Raw genomic sequence first — 24311 nt, 5'->3', positions numbered from 1 at the left:
CCTAAAACCAAAATAGGGAGAATTGGTAACATCTTTGGGAGGAATAGTACATTTGCGTCATAGATCTTAGTTTTACGTATATTTTGCGGCAACTTAAAGTATAAGTGGTTTTTGTTCAGCGTTCAATCAACTCTTAACTTGTTTTATACAATAAGACATGTTAAGTGAATAAAACTCTTGATTGTTGATAATGATGGTACGTTTAATTATTTTTTTTCCTGAACAGGTGTATCAAATAAACAGGTCGCCGTGGTGTAATGGATATGGTGTCCGCCTAGCGATCGGGAGGTCACGGGTTCGATCCCCACGGTGGGAGCGTTCTTTAGATCTCCCCTAAAGACACCAAGTACTGGTTCTAGGCCCAGGAAACGGACTCGAGAGCGTTTATATAAGCCTTAGGCTTTCGATGCAATCGAGCTAAAATAAACAGGTTTAAACTAAATAAACTTCAATTGTAACAAACCAGTAATGTTCAGAATCTTTTTACTTCCTTGTTAATTTTAAGCAATTCAACATTTAATCAAATTCATATTTTGTTACAAATATTTGTTTCAAATTTCAAATTCATTTAAAATCTCATTTTACAGCAGAGATTCCAAATCTGACCTGTAAATGATCCCCATATTTATTCCCAGTGCTAGGTTACCTCTTCCCATTTGATCATTCTTGAGTATTGTTTTTATAATGGGCCATTTAACTTGACTTAATCATAGTTATTTTTGTAGCCAGCACAAGACAATTAATCAAGGCATCAGAGATGAGCAATTTTAAGAAGTCTAAAAGCTCCAGACTGTTCTTTTGAATGTTCAACTTTGCATGACCTGTAAATGGGGCAACGTATGGCTGAGAATCCTCCTGTGTCCAATTCTCCACATCAAATTGATTTTAATCTGTCAATGTCTGGCACAAAGTAAATCATTTAAAGGAGGAGATGTTACTTCGCCTTCATGAAATTAATGTGCAAAATTAATATTCCTTGGGCGAAAAAATCACCCACTTCGCCCACTCGGGAGACCCCTGGTTTGACTTCAATTTTCTTTCGCAAAGTATTGTGCGTAGATGTTCTATTTATAAGAAACAAAGAGATTTTTAAAGACCCGCAGCATGCGAAAATGGGTCTTATACCATAGGCGGCCAGTGTAGCAATAGCCCAGCCTTTGCATCTCGCAGTCTGGTCAGGAGATACCTAATGAAACCACGAAACCTTGTGTAATTTATAGCGGACAGCGCAGCTCCTGGCCAGACTGCCCAATTGGGCATACTGGGCTTGAGCTACGCTAGCTGAAGTGCCATAAGACCTATTTTCGCATGACCTGTCTCTGAAAGTGTGATTTGAATGTGTCTCAAGAAAACTGCGTGTAAATCAAACATGAAAATACCATATATTTTGATGTTGAAAAATAAACTCATAATAAGTCGTGTGAGGACACACATGATGTGATCTCTGGTATTATAATATTTATTTACCAACATTTACTTTTGGTTTCAATATACATGCACTTAATAACTATGGTGTATGAACCGGTCCAAAAGTCTAAACTGTATGATACGATCGTATCAGATGGTTTAGCTAGAACCATATCATACGGTTTGCGACCATAAACTGTCTGATAGGATCGTATCAGACAGTTTTGACTTTTGGACTGATTGTACGCACAACTGTTTGATGCGAAACCGTCTGATACTATTCGTATCACACCGTTTACGATTCCTATCATACGGTTTAGCGTAAACTGTGTCATAAGTTAATTTTAAAATTGAAAGACAACTGAAACAGAATTATACCTGTCATAAACCGTCTGATACGATTCGTCCTGTTTTCAAAACAAAAACAAACTCTTCAGAAGGAGTTATGGTCTATTGGAACGTCAGATGGAAAAAGTAAAGGAAAGTTAGGTCAAGCTAATTGTTTGTTATGATATCTCTTTAAACCTCACGCCATATGCAAGTAGTGTTGCCATGATCGCAACATCTTGATGAATTATAATTCTTTTTTTTTGTCTCATAAACATTTACTTTGTTTAACAAACAACCTCTACAAAGTTATAATTCCTACTGCCTTTCGGCACCTCATGAACCTGAAAAACTCGTAACTTTATGTTTCCTCAGGCAAATATCTTCTTTGTACAATAAACAATTTCTTCACCACGTTAACAATCCTGCTACACTCACTAATGCCTCAAGAATGAAGTAAAGTTCATGTGATCTACGTCATTAGGTATTTTGCATATGTCATGAACTATATAAGTAACAGAAACTTTGAAACCTACAAACACTTTTTGGAATTTTGGAAAAAGATTCATGATTGAATGAAGGAACTTTAATTAATCTTGAAGAACATGCGTAGATTTGATCTTCAGCATCTAAAAATATGTGAAATAGAAAGAACGACAATATCTTTTGGAGAGATAAATGTACCTACGTTATAAGCAAAGGACCTGTGTGACAATTCCCGGGCGTTTTAGTCTGTTTACCATATATAAAAATACTCACCCTTCCAACTTTAAGTGCCCAGTGGGACGAGGGATAGAAAGAGAAAGTCACATGCTTGAGTACATTTCAACCCATGCGCATTGCACTCTTTTTTCGCATAAAAAAACAGTGGAGCGATACAGGGCCATCATGGCCCTCTTGTTTTACTTTAGAGCCAACCTAGTTATACGCTGAATATTTTTTTGTTTTTAAAGATATTTCTTGTTTGAGCTAAGCATCATCTGTGTAATCATAAGTGAGGTTTGTATGAATCCTGTATTAAGTTATGAGATATTGTTAATCAATGTCATTTTCCTCCTTGATGTTTTTACAATATCTCACCACTGTAGACAATTGAAAGTAAATTACATTGGTGTTTGCATTTTTTGTGGCCATTTGATCGGCCTTCTTTAAAAAGTGGAACTTCATGTCCTGTGACTGTGATATTAAATACATTCACAGTGCAAACAAATGTATTGCCTTCAGCACTTTGATTTACATAAAGTTTAATCATAGCAGTATTTATTGCCTGGAGTTAATTGTCAGTCAATAACTAAGCCACATACACATTTGCTAACACAAGCCAACTCACGCACTTGAAGTTGAACCATTGATAAAAAGGGATTCCATGGATATAAACAACCCTAGTAATCAATACAGGGAATAATCAATAAGAAACACACTTACATTCAGGTTCGTATACCTGAGTTAAATATCAGGTACACATGACTGTTTTCCTATGGCTTGTGTTGGTTAGATCAACAGATGAAATTGGATATTCATATGCCTGTATTAAGTGTACAAACAACATGTATGGATTTATTAAAATGTTGAATCTATTTTGTATGAGAAAAAGGTAACATGTTGCATTTATTTAGCTTGAATAAAATAAACAGAGACTGATCTATAGCATCTCAATTTTCATGTGAATTTAAGTTTAGCCAGTGAACTTTTATAAAAGAACTTATAGAAAAGAAACCTATAAAAGAACGAGTGAAACTGCCATGAGCACAACTGACTATAAATTGCTTCAACTCAGTGAAACATGTTTATATTGTCACTACCAATGATTTGATACTTGAAGTCTTGATTATATTTTCTGGGGAGATTTTGATTCTTATGGTCATAAATGATTGCAATTGTGTAACCTGTGCACAGAGACATGCAAAGCTCAGTCATGGCCCTGTGGCACCTTGCAATTCAAATATTTTTATTTATCGTAAATTATTTAAAGGATTTAATTTGTATTTTAAGTATTTTTTATGTCCCCCACTATAGTAGTGGGGGACATATTGTTTTTGCCCTGTCTGTTGGTTGGTTGGTTGGTTTGCGCCAACTTTAACATTTTGCAATAACTTTTGCTATATTGAATATAGCAACTTGATATTTGGCATGCATGTGTATCTCATAGAGCTGCACATTTTGAGTGGTGAAAGGTCAAGGTCAAGGTCATCCTTCAAGGTCAGAGGTCAAATATATGTGGCCAAAATCGCTCATTTTATGAAAACTTTTGCAATATTGAAGATAGCAACTTGATATTTGGCATGCATGTGTATCTCATGGAGCTGCACATTTTGAGTGGTGAAAGGTCAAGGTCATCCTTCAAGGTCAGAGGTCAAATATATGTGGCCCGAATCGCTTATTTTATGAATACTTTTGCAATCTTGAAGATAGCAACTTGATATTTGGCATGCATGTGTATCTCATGGAGCTGCACATTTTGAGTGGTGAAAAGTCAAGGTCATCCTTCAAGGTCAGAGGTCAAATATATGTGGCCCAAATTGCTTATTTTATAATACTTTTGCAATATTGAAGATAGCAACTTGATATTTGGCAAGCATGTGTATCTCATGAAGCTGCACATTTTGAGTGGTGAAAGGTCAAGGTAGAGGTCATCCTTCAAGGTCAAATATATGGGTCAAAATTGCTCATGTAATGTCACTTCTGCAATATTGAAGCTAGCAATTTTATATTTGAAATGCATGTGTATCTCATGGAGCTGCACATTTTGAGTGGTGAAGGGTCAAGGTCAAGGTCATCCTTCAAGGTCAAACGTCATATAGGGGGACATTGTGTTTCACAAACGCATCTTGTTTTATGTAAACCTTAATTATGTATAAAATAAGACAGATTTGCAGGATATAACAACGATTTTACTTCTGAATTCTGTGTCTACTGTTAAAGCCGGCCGAGTTGATATTTCTCACAACAATTTGGTTTTCTCAACTGACCAGAATTGATCAATATTCGTAAGATACAATCAAAGCTTAACTCTTCCATACCTGATTTTTGCAAAAGAATGTGCAAAAAATGGCAAAAACATCAAAGATACGAAACTTAATCATGTACATAACGGAATCCTCAAGACTATTATTAACCTGTGACGTATACACGCCTTGGGTCACGTGAGCGCCAATTTCACGTGATTTCCACTTCGGTGCTTTTCAAAACAAAGAACTACTACCCAACCACAGGTGCTGGGCGCGTGGCCAAATCACTTAAACACTATCAATATGTATAAAACAACATTTTTCATTATTTCGACCAAAAAAATATGATATATTATTTATAAACAAGGTAGGTATCTCTTGACACAGAAAAATCACCTACATACGAATATCGAAATATCACAGCTATGGAACATAATCACATTAGTACAATTAACAAATAAGAGAGTATTAACTTACAACACAGATTTGTCCTTTTTTTTTCGTTATTACGTCGAAATCGTGGTAAATCAGGATTTTTTTTTCGGTTATTTCGAGTCCAGCTCCATGTCGATCAGACGCTCAAGTTAAAAACGATTCTCGGTTTCAGATATTCGGTAACTCTGAGGCGCGGAACCAATAATTGGATAAATAGTGTAAGGTCAAGGATCATCGTACATGATTGAAATAAACATTCAAACATAATGATTATATTAGTGTTTGGTGTGGGCAAAATACAAATCTGTGTTGTTAGTTGATAAAGTCGTATTTGTTTATTGTACTTATGCGTATTATGTTCGGTAGCTGGGGTATTTCGATACTTTCACTCTTGATACAATCGGCAACGTTCGGTCAGACAAGAGCCAACCTCAAATCATTTCTACGAGTTCGAGAACTGTTTTCTTGTAGTTTATATTGGCAAGTAGCCGTTTGTGGTCATTGTTCGTCACGAGGCAACCTTTCCGAACAAAATGGTACATATTTTACAAAAATATATCGCCATTTAGGCACTCAAGTGTCAAGAGATAACTACCTTGTGTGTGTGTGTATATATATATATATATATATATATATATATATATATATATTTATATATAAATTGTTATCAGATTTTGTTTGTCAAAATGATGAACAATGTTGTTTTATGACATATTGATAGTGTTTAAGTGACTTGGCCACGCGCCCAACTCATGTGCCCCGAGTCTGCTCCGAGTCTGTGCATTTATTTTCATGCTTCAGTCCATGCCTCGAGCGAATAACGTGTTTTTACATGTGACCCGCGCGTGTTTAAATATAGATCATTTCTGTGCATGGACAGAAATTGAAAAGCCCTATCTTTGTACTGATTTTGGGCATTTCATGACCGATTATGACCAAATATTTTGCACATCTGACATAAATACGTTAACATTTTGACTCATAATCACTTTTTGCGACACATAACAAAAATGGGAAAATATACCAACATCTACTCGGCCGGCTTTAAAACAGCCGTCAATTTTCAGATGTAAAAACTGCTAGATGAACTAGTCTGGGATGCTGTAAGTCCAAATATTACTCTGAATCCCTGATTTTCACCTTTTGTATGACGTTTGTTGTGTGTCATTCGTTGTGCTTAGTCAGTCGTTCACATTTATATCCCTGATTTTCACCTTTTGTATGGCGTTTGTTGTGTGTCATTCGTTGTGCTTAGTCAGTTGTTCACATTATACCTTGTGAACACTCTTGGTAAGTGTTGATATTTCTTTCAGGTCCTGCATTCGTAATTGTCGCCTGATAATGATTGGGAATGGATCGGGCACAATTGGACGACGTTGGATTCTGTCCCTGGTGTTATTCCTGATGTGTATGGTGATGTACATCTTGTTTTCTCGCATGAGTCTGCCGACAACTCTTAAGATCAGTGGAGGGTCGTGGCTGCCGTACCGTGTGGGGAACTTTAAAGATCAGGTGAGCAACTTTGTTGTTCTGGGAACTTTCAATATCAGATGGGCAACAAAAAATAACTAAATTATTCTTTAATGAGAATATTAAAGAAACAAATACACAATTGGGAGAACAGTAAAGTTGTATAGCTACCTTACAGTTTGTGAAGGTGCCCCCCCCCCCCCCCCCCCCCTCATCCCCAAAGACAAAATATTTAAGAAAAAAAAAAGATTTAAAAAAATCAGTAGTGTATGTACGTCTAACAATTTTCAGAAGTTTCTAAGATGAGGTGAGAAACATGTCCATTTTGGAAACTTATGAAAGCAAGTATGCAACAACAAAGAAAGAACTCGAGCATTGCCTTTCCACATGGAATATATACTGTATACAGTGAAGAATGCAATTATCTACGGTAAAAGAAGATTAAAAAATAATACATTTAAATCATTAAAATATTGTGTGTATCTCTGTTCAGAACTGGTTCCAAAGGACGTGTATGAAAGGAGTTGTTCCACAAAGCCTGGAAGACTTTCCATTAGTGATACAATCTTGGAGACAGACCCAGGACACTGACTGCAGGTAGAATTGTTGTTGTTGTAGCATTACTTGAAAGAAAAGATCTTTCAATAATCAGCTGCATTCTTGGGTAATGGGGATTATTGCATGGGCAGTCCGCACATGCTTATCAAGAGACAACACTTTCCGTTTATATAGTATTTTTCGTTTAAAGGAAGTTCTTTCTTAGCGAAAACCCAGTTTAAAAATTGTGGTACTTGGTAAAATTGTGCGGACTACAGGCTACTCTGGGAAGGTGTTTATGCGGACTGCAGACTACTCTGGGAAGGTGTTTATGCGGACTGCAGACTACTCTGGGAAGGTGTTTATGCAGACTGCAGGCTTCTCTGGGAAGGTGTTTATGCGGACTGCAGACTACTCTGGGAAGGTGTTTATGCGGACTGCAGACTACCCTGGGAAGGTGTTTATGTGGACTGCAGGCTTCTCTGGGAAGGTGTTTATGCGGACTGCAGACTACTCTGGGAAGGTGTTTATGCGGACTGCAGACTACTCTGGGAAGGTGTTTATGCGGACTGCAGACTACTCTGGGAAGGTGTTTATGCGGACTGCAGACTACTCTGGGAAGGTGTTTATGTGGACTGCAGACTACCCTGGGAAGGTGTTTATGCGGACTGCAGGCTACTCTGGGAAGGTGTTTATGCGGACTGCAGACTACCCTGGGAAGGTGTTTATGCGGACTGCAGACTACTCTGGGAAGGTGTTTATGCGGACTGCAGGCTACTCTAGAATGGTGGGACTGCAGGCTACTCTGGGATGGTGGGACTGCAGGCAACTCTGGGATGGTGGGACTGCAGGCTATTCTAGGATGGTGGGACTGCAGGCTACTCTGGGATGGTGGGACTGCATGCTACTCCGGGATGATGGGACTGGTGGCTACTCTGGAATGGTGGGACTGCAGGCTACTCTGGGTAGGTGGGACTGCAGGCTACTCTGGGATGGTGGGACTGCAGGCCACTCTGGGATGGTGGGACTGCAGGCTACTCTGGGATGGTGGGACTGCAGGCTACTCTAGGAATGTTGGACTGCAGGCTACTCTGGGATGGTGGGACTGCATGCTACTCTGGGATGGTTGGACTGCAGGCTACTTTAGGAATATTGGACTGCAGGTTACTCTGGGATGGTGGGACTGCAGGCTACTCTGGGATGGTGGGACTGCAGGCTACTCTGGGATGGTGGGACTGCAGGCTACTCTGGGATGGTGGGACTGCAGGCTACTCTAGGAGTGTTGGACTGCAGGCTACTCTGGGATGGTGGGACTGCATGCTACTCTGGGATGGTTGGACTGCAGGCTACTCTAGGAATATTGGACTGCAGGCTACTCTGGGATGGTGGGACTGCAGGCTACTCTGGGATGGTGGGACTGCAGGCTACTCTGGGATGGTGGGACTGCAGGCTACTCTAGGAATGTTGGACTGCAGGCTACTCTGGGATGGTGGAACTGCAGGCTACTCTGGGATGGTGGAACTGCAGGCTACTCTGGGATGGTGGGACTGCAGGCTACTCTAGGAATGTTGGACTGCAGGCTACTCTGGGATGGTGGGACTGCAGGCTACTCTGGGATGGTTGGACTGCAGGCTACTCTAGGAATGTTGGACTGCAGGCTACTCTGGGAAGGTGTTTATGTGGACTGCAGGCTACTCTAGAATGATGGGACTGCAGGCTACTCTGGGATGGTGGGACTGCAGGCTACTCTGGGATGGTGGGACTGCAGGCTACTCTAGGATGGTGGGACTGCAGGCTACTCTGGGATGGTGGGACTGCAGGCTACTCTAGGATGGTGGGACTGCAGGCTACTCTGGGATGGTGGGACTGCAGGCTACTCTGGGATGGTTGGACTCCAGGCTACTCTAGGAATGTTGGACTGCAGGCTACTCTGGGAAGGTGTTTATGCGGACTGCAGGCTACTCTAGTTATGTTGGACCGAAGGCTACTCTGGGAAGGTGTTTATGCGGACTGCAGGCTACTCTAGGATGGTTGGACTGCAGGCTACTCTGGGATGGTGGGACTGCAGGCTACTCTGGGATGGTGGGACTGCAGGCTACTCTGGGATGGTGGGACTGCAGGCTACTCTGGGATGGTGGGACTGCAGGCTACTCTGGGATGGTGGGACTGCAGGCTACTCTAGGATGGTGGGACTGCAGGCTACTCTGGGATGGTGGGACTGCAGGCTACATGGGATGGTGGGACTGCAGGCTACTCTGGGATGGTGGGACTGCAGGCTACATGGGATGGTGGGACTGCAGGCTACTCTGGGATGGTGGGACTGCAGGCTACTCTGGGATGGCGGGACTGCAGGCTACTCTGGGATGGTGGGACTGCAGGCTAGTCTGGGATGGTGGGACTGCAGGCTACTCTGGGATGGTGGGACTGCAGGCTACTCTAGGATGGTGGGACTGCAGGCTACTCTAGGAATGTTGGACTGCATGCTACTCTGGGATGGTGGGACTGCAGGCTACTCTAGGATGGTGGGACTGCAGGCTACTCTGGGATGGTGGGACTGCAGGTCACTCTGGGATGGTGGGACTGCAGGCTACTCTGGGATGGTGGGACTGCAGGCTGCTCTAGGATGGTGGGACTGAGGCTACTCTGGGATGGTGGGACTGCAGGCTACTCTGGGATGGTGGGACTGCAGGTTACTCTGGGATGGTGGGACTGCAGGCTACTCTGGGATGGTGGGACTGCAGGCTACTCTGGGATGGTGGGACTGCAGGTTACTCTGGGATGGTGGGACTGCAGGCTACTCTGGGATGGTGGGACTGCAGGCTACTCTAGGAATGTTGGACTGCAGGCTACTCTGGGATGGTGGGACTGCAGGCTACTCTAGGATGGTGGGACTGCAGGCTACTCTGGGATGGTGGGACTGCAGGCTACTCTGGGATGGTGGGACTGCAGGCTACTCTGGGATGGTGGGACTGCAGGCTACTCTAGGAATGTTGGACTGCAGGCTAATCTGGGATGGTGGGACTGCAGGCTACTCTAGGATGGAGGGACTGCAGGCTACTCTGGGATGGTGGGACTGCATGCTACTCTGGGATGGTGGGACTGCAGGCTACTCTAGGAATGTTGGACTGCAGGCAACTCTGTGATGGTGGGACTGCAGGCTACTCTGGGATGGTGGGACTGCAGGCTACTCTGGGATGGTGGGACTGCAGGCTACTCTGGGATGGTGGGACTGCAGGCTACTCTGGGATGGTGGGACTGCAGGCTACTCTAGGAATGTTGGACTGCAGGCTACTCTGGGATGGTGGGACTGCAGGCTATTCTAGGATGGAGGGACTGCAGGCTACTCTGGGATGGTGGGACTGCATGCTACTCTGGGATGGTGGGACTGCAGGCTACTCTAGGAATGTTGGACTGCAGGCAACTCTGTGATGGTGGGACTGCAGGCTACTCTGGGATGGTGGGACTGCAGGCTACTCTGGGATGGTGGGACTGCAGGCTACTCTGGGATGGTGGGACTGCAGGCTACTCTGGGATGGTGGGACTGCAGGCTACTCTGGGATGGTGGGACTGCAGGCTACTCTAGGAATGTTGGACTGCAGGCTACTCTGGGAAGGTGTTTATGCAGACTGCAGGCTACTCAGGGAATGTGTTTATACAGACTGCAGGCTTCTCTGGGAAGGTGTTTTTCGCACATGCATTAAGTCACATTTTCCCAGGACTAGGCAATTATCTATGCAATTTGCTTTCTTTATAACAAATCATAAAAGTTAATATAGCAAAAAAGACGGAGTGTAAGAACCAATATTAAAACACACAACCTTGAATAGCAAGTTTTGAGTCAGCACAAACAAATTATGGTACGTTGAGTTAGTGGAACCAAAATATATTTTTACCTCTTATATTTTGGCCTTGAAGTAATAACCTTCACCTTAAAATAAATAGATTAAAGTAATAACCCTTTCAGTTCCTCTTGAAGTAAAATAATTTCATGCCTTGACAAACTATTCCCCTTAAATGTTCATCAGCCACTTGCCTTTACAAAAGTTCATAAGATAACTGTTCTTATTCCCCGTGCATTAATAACATTCCTCTTTAAGTCTTAATACACTACCCCGTTATGTACTACTGTTAACATACATGTATCTTTAATAAACAGACACTTGACCTTAACAAAATATGTATATCTTTTATGCTGCAGATAATATTTGTAAGGTTAACATAAAGACCCTAGTTTTAAAGGGATATTAATTCTATTGCTTTTACCTGGTTTATTATACTGAATTATTTGCCTTTGATAGTAAAGTTTGTTTTCTCCTTGAGGGCTGTTAAAATACTTCTGATTTTCTTTCTTACTGCATTCCACCAAATTCTAAGGCCAAAAGAAAAAGTCATTTGTTTCCACTTAAAATCTGAAAACAATCTGGATAGACATGTTCGATTATTGTCCCCTACTGGTGAAACCGGAGGAGACTTATGGTTTGCGCTCTGTCTGTCAGTCTGTTAGTCAGTCTGTCACACTTCTCTGGATCCTGCGATAACTTTAAAAGTTCTTAATATTTTTTCATGAAACTTGAAACATGGACAGATGGCAATACGGACATTATGCATGTCATTTCATTTTGTTCCTACGTCAAGAATTCTGGTTGCTATGGCAACGAATATATAAAAAAAATCTGAAAATGGTGGAGTTTCACCGGTAGGGGACTTGTATGGCAATAGTCTTGTATATTGAGCTCACCTGAGCTGTGCTCATGGTGAGCTTTTGTGATCGCCTTTTGTCCGTCGTGCGGCATGCGACGTCAACATTTGCCTTGTGAACACTCCAGAGGCCACATTTATTGTCCGATCTTCATTAAACTTGGTCAGAACATTTGTCCCATTGATACCTCGACTGAGTTCGAAACTGGGTCATGCTGGGTCAAAAACTAGGTCACGAGGTCAAAAAAAAGAAAAACCTTGTGAACACTGTACAAGTCACATTTGATGCCCAATCTTCATGTAACTTTGTCAAAATGTTTGTCGAAATAAATATGTTGACTGAGTTAAAAAATGGTTCCGTTCCGTTGAAAAACATGGCCGCCAGGGGGCAGGGCAGTATTCCTTATATGGCTACAGAGAAACCTTGTGAACAAGTCATTTTTGCCCAATCATCAAGAAACTTGGTCAAAACATTGGTTTCATTGATATCTCGGACAAGTTCGAAATTGGTCAAGATCGGTGAAAAAACATGGCCCCCAGGGGGCGGGGCACTTTTCTCTATATGTATATAGTGAAAACATGTGAACACTCTAGAAGTCACATTTATAGTCCAATCTTCATGAAATTTGGTCAGAACATGTGTTTTCTGGATATGACGGTTTAGTTCAAAAATGGTCCAGATCGGTGGAAAAACATGGCCGCCAGTGGGTGGGGCAGTTTTCTCTATATGTATATAGTGAAAGCATTTGAACAGTCTAGTTGTGATAAGCCATAATGTTAAAGAAAGATAACCTGTACATACTTTCTTATAGTTAACTCCCTTGTTAGCTCATCTATCTTTTGAAAAAAAATTATGAGCTATTGTCATCACCTTGGCGTCGGCGTTGGCGTAGGCGTCTGGTTAAGTTTTGCGTTTAGGTCCACTTTTCTCAGAAAGTATTAATGCTATTGCATTAAAACTTGGTACACTTACTTACTATCATGAGGGGACTGGGCAGGCAAAGTTAGATAACTCTGGCGTGCATTTTGACAGAATTATGTGCCCTTTTTATACTTAGAAAATTGAAAATTTTGGTTAAGTTTTGTGTTTAGGTCCATTTTATTCTTTAGTATCACAGCTATTGCTTTCATACTTGCAACACTTACTAACTATCATAAGGGGACTGTGCAGGCAAAGTTATGTAACTCTGTCTGGCATTTTGACAGAATTATATGCCCTTTTTATACTTAGAAAATTGAAAATTTGGTTAAGTTTTGTGTTTAGGTCCAATTTATTCCTACAGTATCAAAGCTATTGCTTTCATACTTGCAACACTTATTAACTATCATAAGGGGACTGTGCAGGCAAAGTTATGTAACTCTGACTGGCATTTGTACGGAATTATGGGCCCTTTATACTTAGAAAATTGAAAATTTGGTTAAGTTTTGTGTTTTGGTCCACTTTACCCCTAAAGTATCATAGATATTGCTTTCATACTTGGAACACTCGCAAACTATCATAAGGGTACAGTTAAAGGACAAGTTGCATAACTCTGGTTGTCATTTTTACGGAATTATGGCCCTTTTTTGACTTCGTAACTTTGAATATATGGTTAAATTTTGTGTTTTGATCCACTTTACTTCTAAAGTATCAAGGCTATTGCTTTCAAACTTCAAATACTTTCATGCTATCATGAGGTTACTGTACCTGGCAAGTTGAATTTTGCCTTGACCTTTGAATGACCTTGACTCTCAAGGTCAAATTATTAAATTTTGCTAAAATTGCCATAACTTCTTTATTTATGATTAGATTTGATTGATACTTTGACAAAACTACTCTTACCTGAAATACCACAATAGACTCCACCCAAACCATCCCCCGTGCCCCCCCACCCCCCCCCCCCCCCCCCCGAATCCCCCCCCCTAATTTTTTTTTTTTTAAGATCCTCTCACAAATGACCACCACACCCTCACACTATACCCCCCCCACCCCACCCACCCCCCAAGAATCCCCTCCCCCCCCCCGAATTTTTTATTTTTATTTTTTGCATTTTTTATTCGCATTTTTGGAAGATAATGTAATAAATGTCCACACACCCACACTATACACCCCTCTTCACTCGAATCACTCCACGCCTCCCTCCTTTGTGATTGAAATTGAGAGTCCCTTCACCTTTAAAAAGAAAATAGATGAGCGGTCTGCACCCGCAAGGCGGTGCTGTTGTATAAACCTGGGATTTCTTTCATAAAATGTGGTGTACATAAAGACAGTAGTTTGCATGCAATTTAATAAATATATGTCATAAAATAACTGTACATGTACTAATGCACTGTAGAGCCTTATCTTTGATCTTTATTACATGTATGAAACTGTTTCCATGGCAACATTGTTATTTGGCATTTTCTAAATTAGAAAGACTTATTTGATTAAAATAACTTTTGTAAATTCTTCTTATTTTTTACATTTGAGTCACTGGAGTTTTCCACTCTCGATAAATTGTGTTCTTTAGATTAAGTTAGACTTATTTTATAAACAAAATTTTTGAAGCAACTTCTAGACTAACAGTAACTAATATTTATATCAGTTTTTTTGACAGATTGTGAACTTCTTTTTACATTCATTAAGGTATTTGCTGTTTTTGTTCATTTTTAACGATGCATAGATTCTTTAGACTAAAGTTAGTTATTTTCATTAAAGCTGCTTTGGTTTTCACTTATAGATTAATTCTTTGGGTGTATTTAGGCATATCTGACTGGATGCCTTTAGTTAAATGAATTACAACCAGTAAGTGTGTTAGAAATAAGCGTTCTTTAATTAGACTCGATAAATATTTCCGTATTACATAAGTGCTCACACAGTTACATAACTCGTAACCGTCCTGTGACCGGTTCACTTGTGTAAGCGAACGAGACCGCACTGCCGCAGTTGTTTATAGTAAAACATTGTGAATACTTTTAGTCACATTTTTAGTTCAATCTGAATGACACTTGCTGATCTTCACACATGGTGACAATCTTTATGAGCATAATATTTTTTGCTCATGGTGAACTTTTGTGATCACCTTTTGTCAATTGTCTGTCTTCCGTTGTGTGTCATTACAGCTTAAAGGGACCTTTTCACGTTTTGGTAAATTGACCAAATTTAAACAAAGGGTATCAAATTTTCTTTGATATTTGCAAGGAAAAAAACGCTCTACAATATCCATTATATGCATGCTTTGGCGATTTTAAAAACCTGAAAATTATAAAGCGTAACTAACGCAAAATGATTTAATAATTTGGAGAGTTCTGTTGCTTATATGGTTATATTTTGTGACATTGCGAGGCTTGCTTATATAAAGTATAAAATACACTGTTCACAATGTTAGCATGGATGGCAGAGTGGTTGAAGTGCTAGACTTTTTACTGCAGAGGTTCAAGCCCAGTTCAGGATTACTTTTTTTCTTTCTTTTATTTTATTCATGTGTTTTACTGTAGCTGTTTAGTTCCAACATTTACATTTATCAATTAAAAGCATTAAATGACAAATTTCAATACATGCTAAAATCTGTGAAAAGGTCTCTTTAAGGTTGAACAGATGTTACTGATTCCATTCTTGTTTATGATGTCAAGTTTTTTGCACCCAGCATTTATTATATATTACAACTTAAAAAATGTTTTATCTTACTGCTTCCCCTGCTTTTTATGCCCCTGGTAGGGTGGCATATAGCAGTTGAACTGTCAGTCCGTTTGTCCGTCTGTGTGTCCATCCGAAAACTTTAACATTGGCCATAACTTTTGCAATATTGAAGATAGCAACTTGATGTTGGCATGCATGTGTATCGCATGGAGCTGCACATTTTGAGTGGTGAAAGGTCAAGGTCAAAAGTCAAAAAATACAATCCAAGGGAAGTAATAAGCTTTAAAAGGGAGATAATTTATAAACCTGCCAAATGATATATTGAAATTTTATTTTAAAGCGGCGCAAAAGGGGGCATTGTGTTTCTGACAAACACATCTCTTGTTTAATGTAAAATAGGTTCTGATCCAGATTTGCAATTTTTCATATTTATTTATGATATTTGCAAGGAAACAGTAATACTTAACATTTACCATGCTCTAAAATATCCTAAATGTGCATGTTTTGACATTTTAAAACCATAAAATTATAAAGAGTTACAAACGCAAAATGATTGAATAATTTGGAGAGTACTGTTGCTATCATATTATCTGACATTACTAGGATTGCTGATATAAAGTATAAAATGCACAACTCACTACAGTATGTGAGCATGGATGGCTGAGTGGTAAAAATGTTAGACTTTTACTCCAAGGTTCAGTGGTTCCAGCCCAGTTGAGGATTGCTTTTCTTTCTTTTAAAGGGACTGTTCATAGATTTATTATAAGATAATTTAAAGTGACTGTTGACAGATTTATTATAAGAAAATTTAAAGGGACTGTTCACAGATTGATTACAAGACAATTTAAAGGGACTGTTCACAGATTGATTATAAGACACTTTTAAGCCTAAAGGTACTGTTCATAAGACAATTTTAAAGGGAATGCTCATAGATTTATTATAAGACAATTTAAAGGGAATGCTCATAGATTGATTATTAAACATTTTTAGGGACTGTTCATAGATTGATTATAAGGCAATTTAAAGGGATTGTTCATAGATAGATTGATTATAAGACAATTTAAAGGGACTGTTCATAAATTGATTAAAAAACAATTTTTCAACATTTTAACACTGAATTAAAAAGTGAAGAATAATCTAGATTGTTATAATGGAGCAAATTGCTCTGCAAAAAATACACCAGAATACTATATAAATTATTTTTTCGTTTATTAGATGAAGGTCATAAAATTCAAAAGTGTTTATAAGGATGATGAATTGAAAAACTAGTCATGGAAGTAATTCTGTTTATTTCAGTAAAAGTGTCAATTCAAGGTTGATCACTTATACACAAAGTGAAAAAATGACTGATATATATCAATGAAAGTCAGAACAGCCAAGGCAATAGACTTGTTATGCTCAGGTCCCAGGCTCATATCCCACCAACACAATAACCAGTAAGGCCTTGAATTGTGAAAAGCAAATGAGCTGAACTAGTTTTGAAATATTCATGGTATTCACAACTGCAACAACTCTCCTTAAAAGTGGTTTATAAAAAGATAATAAATCAGTATTACCCTGAAGGCAAACAAATGGGTCATGCTCTGTGAAAAGGGGTTTAATGTATGTGCATAAAGGTCTGTCCCAGATTAGCCTGTGCAGAGGCTTATCAGGGAGGACACTTTCAGCCTAAACTGGATTATTGCTAAGAAGAGACTTTCTTTAAACGAAAATTTTATAAAAGCGGAAAGTGTTGTCCCTGAGTAGCCTGTGGGGACTGCGCAGGCTTATCTGGGACAACACTTTACGCACATTCATTAAACCCCCTTTTCATAGAGCAAGGTCCAAATATTTTCTACTTTTTCAAATTGTCAGTGTTATTTTTTCAGGGACCTCTACTTAACGTTCAACAAACTGGTCAAGGTCAGAGTGGAGAAAGGGGAACTAACTCTTCCCAAACCTTTCGAAAAAAAGGTTTATAAATGGATGGGAAACAATGAGGAGTTGATGAAAGAAGTTTTATCACAAGTGAGTATACAAAATACAAATCTAGAGATCGTCCCGGTAATACTAGAGAATAAAGATGGGCTGGATAATCATTGGTGTCATGTTCTGAAAAAACTGGGCATAATGCATGTGCGTAAAGTGTCGTCCCAAATTATCCTGTGCAGTCCGCACAGGCTAATCAGGAACAACACTTTCCGCTTTATGGTATTTTTAGTTTCAAGGAAGTCCCTCCCTACCGAAAATCAAGTTTAGGCGGAAAGTGTCATCCCTGATTAGCCTGTGCGGACTGCACAGGCTTATCTGGTACGACACTTTGCGCACATGCATTTAGCCCAGTTTTCTCAGAACAAGGCTCATTTAGTCCAATAAACATATGCGGTAAAATAAACAAATTGAGGTCAGATTCCGATAGACTTTCTCTGGAATTGGCTTGATATCAGAAAAACTCACATGTATCTGTGGGTATGAACAAAGGTCATACACAAAAAATCCTTTCAAATCAGTTGTTTTTCGTATAATTCAATATTGTTTGTAGATAAAATCGGTCAACATTGTTTGTACCTATGGACAAGATCAGTCTTCCTAAACTTGTAAACACAACTTGATAACACCTTTGTGAAAAGTAATGAATACCCTCCCATATGCCACAACTTTTATTTTCACAAGCTGTAATTATGATATAACTGAAATTTTACATTGAAATAGTGGCTTAAATAATTAAGGAATTATTGTTTTTCAAGAGCCCTTGCGCAAATTTACATAACAAATTGTCAAAACAAATAACAAAATGTCTTCCTTACGTTTTTACTATGTTTTGATATTTTTCAGGAAGTATTACTGATTCGTAATTTGTATACAATGGAAGAAAATGCGTTCAATCCGTTAAGAAATAAACGACCAGTCTCCGAACCAGATATTCCGCTGCGGAAATAGTGAGTCTAGATGTTCTTTATCACCCTTGCTATAGAACAATCTTTAGGACAAAAGGTTACAGTTTTCACTAAAGGGTCCTTTTCACAGATTTTGGCATGTATTAAGGTTTGTCATTAAATGCTTTATATTGATAAATTTTAACATTGGACCTAAAAATATCCAGTAAAAAAAAACAAGAATACAATTTATAAAAAAAAGAAAATAAGTAACCCTCTACTGGGCTCATTGACCATTGACCCTTGCTTGGAGTCCTGGAGTAAAAAATCTTCCGCCTAGACCACTTGGCCATCCATGCTCATACTATGAGAGGGTGTATTTTGAACTTTATATGAGCAATCCTCGTAGTTTCACATAATATAACAACAACAACAGAACTTTCCTAATTATTCAATCGTTTCGCGTTGCAAAGCTTTATAATTTTCTGGTTTTCAAATCGTCAACATATGCATTTAATGGATATTTTAGAGCATGGTCAATGTTCAGTATAACTTTTTCCTCACAAATATTATAGCAAAACCGAAATCTGAAACAACTTTTTTTAATTTGGTCAATTTACCAAAACGTGAAAAGGCTCTTTAAAACAAAAATAATAAGTATTTGATCAAGAAAATCATTGTATTTACCGAATTATTAGAGAATGTCCCTATACTGGTAGTGGTTTTCCTCCCCTTCCTGTACCTTGTGTGATCAAAGGGTTTCCCTGCTTAGTCTCTAAGATTAGCCCATTTATACCTATTGGACTCTCCCATCCTTCTAAATTGGATCAATTTATTGCCAAAATTAAAGATGTCTAGTATATTTATTTCTATATTTAGAATATTTCTTACAGAAATTTCTTTAAGCAAACAGCACAGACCCTGATAAGACGTCGCATCATGCGGCGTCTCATCAAGGCCTACGCTGTTTGCCAAGGCCTTTTTTCTAGACGCTAGCTGCTAGGCATAAATGGGTGAACTCAGTAATTCCCATATAGCTATGGAATATAGAACACAAAAAACTTCTCATTAACAGAGCAAAGAGATGTCCTGAGCATCATAGTTTAAAAACCGTTCTCATTTCGGAAGCTAATATTTTGCTATCGGTATGATAGCAAAATATTAGCTTCTGAAATGATAACAGTTTTTAACTGATATTGACCTGATACAAAGTTGCCTTAAATAATTGCTAGGTGTTTGAATCGCTCAATGTTTGGAGATGCAACATATTGCTTGGAATCAATTATGAAGGTTTGTCATATTGCTAGGAATCAATTATGAAGGTTTTTCATATTACTCAGAGTCAACTATGAAGGTATGTCATAATACTCAGAGTCAACTATGAAGGTATGTCATAATACTCAGAGTCAACTATGAAAGTATGTCATAATACTCAGAGTCAACTATGAAAGTATGTCATAATACTCAGAGTCAACTATGAAAGTATGTCATAATACTCAGAGTCAACTATGAAAGTATGTCATAATACTCAGAGTCAACTATGAAAGTATGTCATAATACTCAGAGTCAACTATGAAAGTATGTCATAATACTCAGAGTCAATTATGAAGGTATGTCATAATACTCAGAGTCAACTATGAAAGTATGTCATAATACTCAGAGTCAACTATGAAAGTATGTCATAATACTCAGAGTCAACTATGAAAGTATGTCATAATACTCAGAGTCAACTATGAAAGTATGTCATAATACTCAGAGTCAACTATGAAAGTATGTCATAATACTCAGAGTCAACTATGAAAGTATGTCATAATACTCAGAGTCAACTATGAAGGTATGTCATAATACTCAAAGTCAACTATGAAAGTATGTCATAATACTCAGAGTCAACTATGAAGGTATGTCATAATACTCAGAGTCAACTATGAAGGTATGTCATAATACTCAGAGTCAACTATGAAAGTATGTCATAATACTCAGAGTCAACTATGAAGGTATGTCATAATACTCAGAGTCAACTATGAAAGTATGTCATAATACTCAGAGTAAACTATGAAGGTTTTTCATATTACTCAATGTCAACTTTGAAGGTTTTTCATATTACTCAGAGTAAACTATGAAGGTTTGTCATAATATCCAGAGTCAACTATGAAGGTTTGTCATATTACTCAGAGTCAACTATGAAGGTTTGTCATGAAACTCAGAGTCAATTATGAAGGTTTGTCATAAAACTCAGAGTCAATTATGAAGGTTTGTCATATAACTCAGAGTCAACTATGAAGGTTTGTCATAATACTCAAGAGTCAACTATGAAGGTTTGTCATATTACTCAGAGTCAACTATGAAGGTTTGTCATAATACTCAGAGTCAACTACTGTGAAACCATTTATTTTCGAAAGCACAAAATTTCGTCATTTTTATAAAAATGATGATTTTGTCAGCACTTAAATTCGCCGATTTCTGATTTTGAATTAAAAAAAAATGCGTTAGGCAATATATGATTTGTGTGTAATACATATTCGCGACCAATCGCAGTTGCGTAAATCGTACGAATGCGGGAACACACTTGAGAATCACTGCAGGAGGTGGGGCCTGTTTGTCACTTGCCAAATAACTAGTCTTTTGTTATCAAGGGACAGTAATGGACCCTCTTAATGTATGCCATTCACACGTTCATTGTTATGATTAGCGGACAAGTGCGATCGAATAACCGTTAACGAGTGTTAGTAACAACGAAGCCAATTGCCCATTAGTCTTTTTCTATTATTATAATTGCCATACTGATAACAATCGTAATTCTAGTTGGTATGATGTTTATTAAAATGCTGTCAATACCGTTTTAAAACTGTTTATGTTATACGAAAGAGGTTTCAGTTTGTTAAGTGTTTTGTTTTCAAATAAAATGCTTTTTTTATTTTGATATCAACATTAAAATTATAAACTCTATGTGTGTGTTTGTTCTTAAAAAGTAAACTACCGGTATATAAATCAATTATGTCAATAATTTAAAAATAAATAAATTGATACATTTAGAATAGTAATAAGTGTGGTTAAACGCAAACAACCAAACAACAAACAGCAATTAAAATATTTTTTATTAATTTGTGATAAATACGCATGTTGATCACACATCGTCATCTTTTCATTTGGTTTATTGTCTTTCATCGGCATTCGCTGCGTGATGGCTAATATGCAACACCCCTGAAAAACACAATGCACCTAATGGGTAATAAAGTTATAAACAATTAGCGCTAATTCATTACCATTCTACATAAACGAAGTCAACGCATTCGATACAGCTGTACTGCACACGCGTTTTAAAGAAGTGTAACGTGTCAGTTAAGTACCTTGTGTAATCTACATCCCTTTGTGTCAAAACCGGATTAATCTTGATTACGAAACAGCAGTGAATGTGTGCATGGACTATTGTTGGAATTTAATGCCTCATGTCTACGGTAAAGTTTTAAAATATTGTTCAACTTAGTGTTTGTTTTTGTTCAAACATAGAGCATGATTGTTCGTTAGGATCTTAAATTCGCCGATCGGTCGACTGACGAAATTTATGAAAATTAATGCCTGACGATAAATAATGGTTTCACAGTATGAAGGTTTGTCACAATACTCCGAGTCAACTATGAAGGTTTGTCACAATACTCAGAATAGCAATAAAACACTAAAGAACCCATTTTACAAATATGACTTGGGTATGCTTAAAACGTCATGAGTTATACATAAAATGTTATATAACATTTTCATTTCCAATAAAAAATGCAGAGTTGAAGCGTTTATATTTTATTATCTCTTTAAAAATGGTTGATTAGTTGTATACAAAATAACTGGTGACTGCCCTATGGTTGTGTAGTAGATCAGGTTTTTGAGGAATTAAACAATGGCAAGGTAAGCCTGGTAGTAGATCAGGTTTGGCAGGAATTAAACAATGACAAGGTAAGCCTGGTAGTAGATCAGGTTTGGGAGGAATTAAACAATGACAAGGTAAGCCTGGTAGTAGATCAGGTTTGGGAGGAATTAAACAATGGCAAGGTAAGCCTGGTAGTAGATCAGGTTTGGGAGGAATTAAACAATGGCAAGGTAAGCCTGGTAGTAGATCAGGTTTGGGAGGAATTAAACAATGACAAGGTAAGCCTGGCCGTCATTTTATTCTCTATCTTTCATGATGTATTACAAAAATATGTTGTTCTCTATTTATCCTATTGTGATAGAATAAAATAATTTTTGTTTTATCAATGTTATTGGCCAATATGGTTATGATAAGTTGCTATATATAAATCTTTATGACTTAAAAGGGACTTGTTAATTGTTTGGCTAAATGATCATTAAGCATAATTGTCATAGATTCGGACAAGAATGTGCACACTTTATCCAAACAAGCAAAATAACAGCCCTGAATAAAAATAATGTAAATGAGCTCTGCCTTTTAAAAATTCTTTCTTGTCCCCTTGGACCTTCACCATGCCCTTGTTTTGATCGAATCACATTATTATACAGAAAATATTATTTTAAGTTTCAATCAATTAATCAAATTTACACGATGAAACTAGTTTTAGTTTTCTAAATTATAGAAACAAACTTTTTTAATGAAAATACATGTTGTATGAAATATATACATGTGTAGCACATGTTATACTGAAAATATGCCTCAGAGATGATATGACCCTGGGCACTCAGGTGCCATTTTGACCCTGCCCTTTTAAAATGCGAGATTGAGCTTTCCTGACATTTGTTTTAGATATTCAAGATATTATAGTTTAGTAATAGAAAGAAATTTAATTACTCACCGGTTAGATTCTATATCAAAATGACAAAACATATGTGAATTAGTCCCTCTCTGTTCCTATGCTACAAATTTCTGTAAATTTTCCGATAAACAGTCATAAAAAATATATTAATACAAATGTGTTTGTGAGTTATAGTGAAAAAAAATATATTTAGATGTATATTATAAAAGAGTGCCCTTTACTTTATGTGTTGTTTTTGTATTGTTTATACATTGGAAACCTCATTATTAATATTGCTTGAAATGTTTGTATGTGTTTCAGCGATTGTTTTAGCCCAATTGGGAAAAGTACCGGTACCAGCCCAATTGGGAAAAATAAGCACGAAAAACCCTGAAATTGGGAAAATTTGTGTTGTAAAGTTTTCATATTGAGAAATTAGTGTATTAGATTTTTTGTTCCCAAATACTTTAAAATTGATAACTAAGTGTTGTCAAGTTGTCAATATTATATATTAACTTAGGTTCAATCCATAGAGCTGCATAGGGAAACTAAACAAATCGTGCATTTTACTTATATGGAAACCTTCAACTGGGAATATTTTTTACAGTAATTGGATTTTTTTTCTAATTGGGAAAGTGCTGTTTTCCAGTACTTTATAAAGAAGGAAACAAATCGCTGTGTTTTTACCATTTCAGTATTGAAGAGTTACTGAACAAGACCAAATCAGACTGTGATTTCTGTAAGTACAGAGACTATACAGCATCGGAAAAAAATGGACGAATAGAATCAACGTATTCCTACACAGCATCCAATGCATTTAAGCTTGACCGATGGCATGGTCTGGTGAACTTCAAATCTCATCACGCTGTTAACTGGACAAAAGCAGAATTTATTGACCTGATGGACACAATGACCCAATGGCAAGCATAGTTATATGCAAAATCTATCATATTTGCCTCAATTTGGGAAAATGGGACTTAATGCATGTGTTTTAAGTGTAGCCCATATAAGGCTGTGCAGTTTGCATAGGTTCATCAGGGACGCCACTTTCTGCCCAAACAAGTTTTTTCCCCAAAGATGAGACTTCTTTTGAACGAAAAATACAATAGAAGTGTTGTCCCTGATAAGCCTCTGTGGATGAATTAAGCCCTGTTTTCCCAGAGCAAGGCTCATTTTTAAATAGGCCTTTTCTAAGTAAGTGGCATCGTCCTCCCATTGTGTGTGGTGGTTGTTATTGATTTTTTCTGCCCAGAAATCGAGGCGTATAGTTCCCGCAATATTTTTCTGTCAGTCTGTCCAC

At 38.0% G+C, this 24311-nt stretch overlaps 3 protein-coding genes across 34 annotated transcripts in view; all 3 read left to right on the top strand.

Annotated features, from left to right (window-relative positions):
- LOC127832084 (uncharacterized) overlaps window positions 1-24311 on the top strand; it is a 58512-nt gene that overhangs the window by 16463 nt on the left and 17738 nt on the right. The window contains exons 2-6 of the mRNA XM_052357260.1: window positions 6431-6629; window positions 7081-7184; window positions 17289-17427; window positions 18235-18338; window positions 23707-23931. Of these exons, the coding sequence (XP_052213220.1) occupies window positions 6459-6629; window positions 7081-7184; window positions 17289-17427; window positions 18235-18338; window positions 23707-23931 (743 nt within the window). The 5' untranslated portion in view covers window positions 6431-6458. The remainder of the gene's footprint in view (window positions 1-6430; window positions 6630-7080; window positions 7185-17288; window positions 17428-18234; window positions 18339-23706; window positions 23932-24311) is intronic.
- On the top strand, window positions 7207-10757 carry LOC127832092 (translation initiation factor IF-2-like). Of its 32 annotated transcripts, none has more exons than XM_052357300.1 (4): window positions 7207-7482; window positions 7516-7548; window positions 7615-7746; window positions 7780-8220. In XM_052357300.1, the coding sequence occupies exons 1-4, from the start codon at window positions 7423-7425 to the stop codon at window positions 8191-8193; spliced, it is 639 nt and encodes a 212-aa protein (XP_052213260.1). In that variant the 5' UTR covers window positions 7207-7422; the 3' UTR covers window positions 8194-8220. The 32 variants fall into 32 exon arrangements, 31 of the variants coding, with proteins under 31 accessions (XP_052213260.1, XP_052213256.1, XP_052213273.1 ...); XM_052357296.1 differs by having other exon boundaries at window positions 7582-7746; XM_052357313.1 differs by having other exon boundaries at window positions 7516-7581; window positions 7681-7746.
- On the top strand, window positions 8700-9835 carry LOC127832093 (uncharacterized). The gene is made up of 2 exons (XM_052357319.1): window positions 8700-8795; window positions 9122-9835. The coding sequence occupies exon 2, from the start codon at window positions 9128-9130 to the stop codon at window positions 9758-9760; it is 633 nt and encodes a 210-aa protein (XP_052213279.1). The 5' UTR covers window positions 8700-8795; window positions 9122-9127; the 3' UTR covers window positions 9761-9835.

This window comes from Dreissena polymorpha, chromosome 5 (genome assembly GCF_020536995.1).
Source record: "Dreissena polymorpha isolate Duluth1 chromosome 5, UMN_Dpol_1.0, whole genome shotgun sequence".
NCBI classification, from domain to species: domain Eukaryota; kingdom Metazoa; phylum Mollusca; class Bivalvia; order Myida; family Dreissenidae; genus Dreissena; species Dreissena polymorpha.
Note: the sequence above shows the minus strand (reverse complement) of the source record. Positions and strands in the feature narration are given on the sequence as shown.

Coding starts and splice junctions, on each gene's coding strand:
- LOC127832092 (XM_052357285.1), top strand. CDS start 7,423: ATGCGGACTGCAGACTACTCTGGGAAGGTGTTTATGCGGACTGCAGAC. Junction 7,747..7,779: donor CTGCAGACTACTCTGGGAAG/GTGTTTATGTGG, acceptor TACCCTGGGAAG/GTGTTTATGCGGACTGCAGG.
- LOC127832093 (XM_052357319.1), top strand. CDS start 9,128: ATGCGGACTGCAGGCTACTCTAGGATGGTTGGACTGCAGGCTACTCTG.